Source organism: Gekko japonicus, unplaced genomic scaffold (assembly GCF_001447785.1).
Source record: "Gekko japonicus isolate JY-2015 unplaced genomic scaffold, Gekko_japonicus_V1.1 scaffold4225, whole genome shotgun sequence".
Classification (NCBI taxonomy): domain Eukaryota; kingdom Metazoa; phylum Chordata; class Lepidosauria; order Squamata; family Gekkonidae; genus Gekko; species Gekko japonicus.
The window spans coordinates 67123-68888 of record NW_015175498.1 but is presented as its reverse complement, the minus strand read 5'-3'; the positions used below and the strand labels follow the sequence as shown (position 1 = coordinate 68888).

General features: G+C 56.9%; 1 protein-coding gene across 1 annotated transcript; it reads left to right on the top strand.

The window, feature by feature from the left end:
* Positions 1-299: 299 nt before the first annotated feature.
* LOC107122862 (POU domain, class 4, transcription factor 2) lies at positions 300-1268 on the top strand. Its single transcript, XM_015426003.1, has one exon. The coding sequence runs from the start codon at positions 300-302 to the stop codon at positions 1266-1268; it is 969 nt and encodes a 322-aa protein (XP_015281489.1).
* Positions 1269-1766: the final 498 nt, after the last annotated feature.

Here is a 1766-nt window from a genome sequence, read left to right as displayed (position 1 = left end):
CCCCCACCTTGACGGCCAGGCAGCCCCCCTCCCCCCGCCCCCCCTCCAGGCAGGCATTCCGGGGGCGCCCGTGAATCCCGATGACCTGCTGGGATGCCAGTGCCGAGCCGCAGAGAGCGGAGCTGCCTGCCGGCCCGCCTCCCTCCCTCCTTGCCCCTCTGCCTGGCTTTCCCTCCCTTTCGCTCCTCTTCCCCCGTCTCTCTCTCCCCCCCCTCCCCGCTCTCTTCCCGCGCAGGGCTGGGGCTGGCTCGGATGGCCCCCCGAGCGGGAAGGAGGCGACTCCCCTCTTGGCAGCAGTAATGTGTGCCTTCTATTTGCCGTTGCAGAGCAACATCTTCGGCGGTCTGGACGAGAGCCTGCTGGCCCGCGCCGAAGCCCTGGCGGCGGTGGACATCGTCTCCCCCGGCAAGAGCCACCACCACCACCACCCGCCCCACCACAGCCCCTTCAAGCCGGACGCCACCTACCACACCATGAACACCATCCCCTGCACCTCGGCCGCCTCCTCCTCCTCGGTGCCCATCTCGCACCCGTCCGCCCTCTCCGGCACCCACCACCACCACCACCATCACCACCACCACCACCAGCCTCACCAGGCGCTGGAGGGGGAGCTCTTGGACCACATCACCCCGGGGCTGGCGCTGGGGGCCATGACGGGCCCCGACGGCTCTGTGGTCTCCACGCCCGGCCACGCTCCCCACATGGCCAGCATGAACCCGATGCACCAGGCGGCCCTCAGCATGGCCCACGCCCACGGGCTGCCTTCGCACATGGGCTGCATGAGCGACGTGGACGCGGACCCGCGCGACTTGGAAGCCTTTGCCGAGCGGGTCAGGCAGAGAAGGATCAAGCTAGGGGTGACCCAAGCGGACGTGGGATCTGCCCTGGCCAACCTCAAGATCCCCGGAGTGGGATCCCTAAGCCAAAGCACGATCTGCAGATTCGAATCGCTCACTTTGTCCCACAACAACATGATCGCCCTCAAGCCCATTTTACAAGCGTGGCTGGAAGAGGCGGAGAAATCACACCGGGAGAAGCTCACCAAGCCGGAGCTCTTCAACGGGGCGGAGAAGAAAAGGAAACGCACCTCCATCGCGGCTCCCGAAAAGAGGTCCCTAGAAGCCTATTTCGCCATCCAGCCGCGTCCTTCCTCAGAAAAAATAGCGGCCATCGCGGAGAAACTGGACCTCAAGAAGAACGTGGTCCGGGTCTGGTTCTGTAACCAGAGACAGAAACAGAAACGGATGAAATATTCCGCTGGGATTTAAAGCCTTTGGGGGATCTCCCTGTCTGCCGGAGAGCAAACACACACCTGAAACGAAAACAGTTAACAAGACGTTTCTCTTTCGGGGAGAGAAGAAAGAACAACATTCAAAAAGACATTCGGACTTGAGATATATTCGCAAACTGTGAATGGAGAAGTAAAGCGTCAAGTTTAAGAAAGCTGGCCACCCAGAGACTGGTTTTGTGAAGGCAGATAAGAAACCTTTATAGCGGACGGAAGACGTACCAAGTAAGAGTTGTTTTTATTCTTAAAGACATCACCTTTATTCAGATGTAAGAGTACACTTTGCAGCTATTTTTCAGAAAAGAAAACATAAAACTGACTAGTGACTGAAACTTTGACCTATAGTTGAATACCATAAGAGAGGCATCTCAAAAATATTTTGGTTTTTTTAAGAAATAAAAAGATGGCAGGTTTTCTGCGATTACACTGCATATTATAAATCTATATATATATATCTATATTTTTACTGTGGTTATTA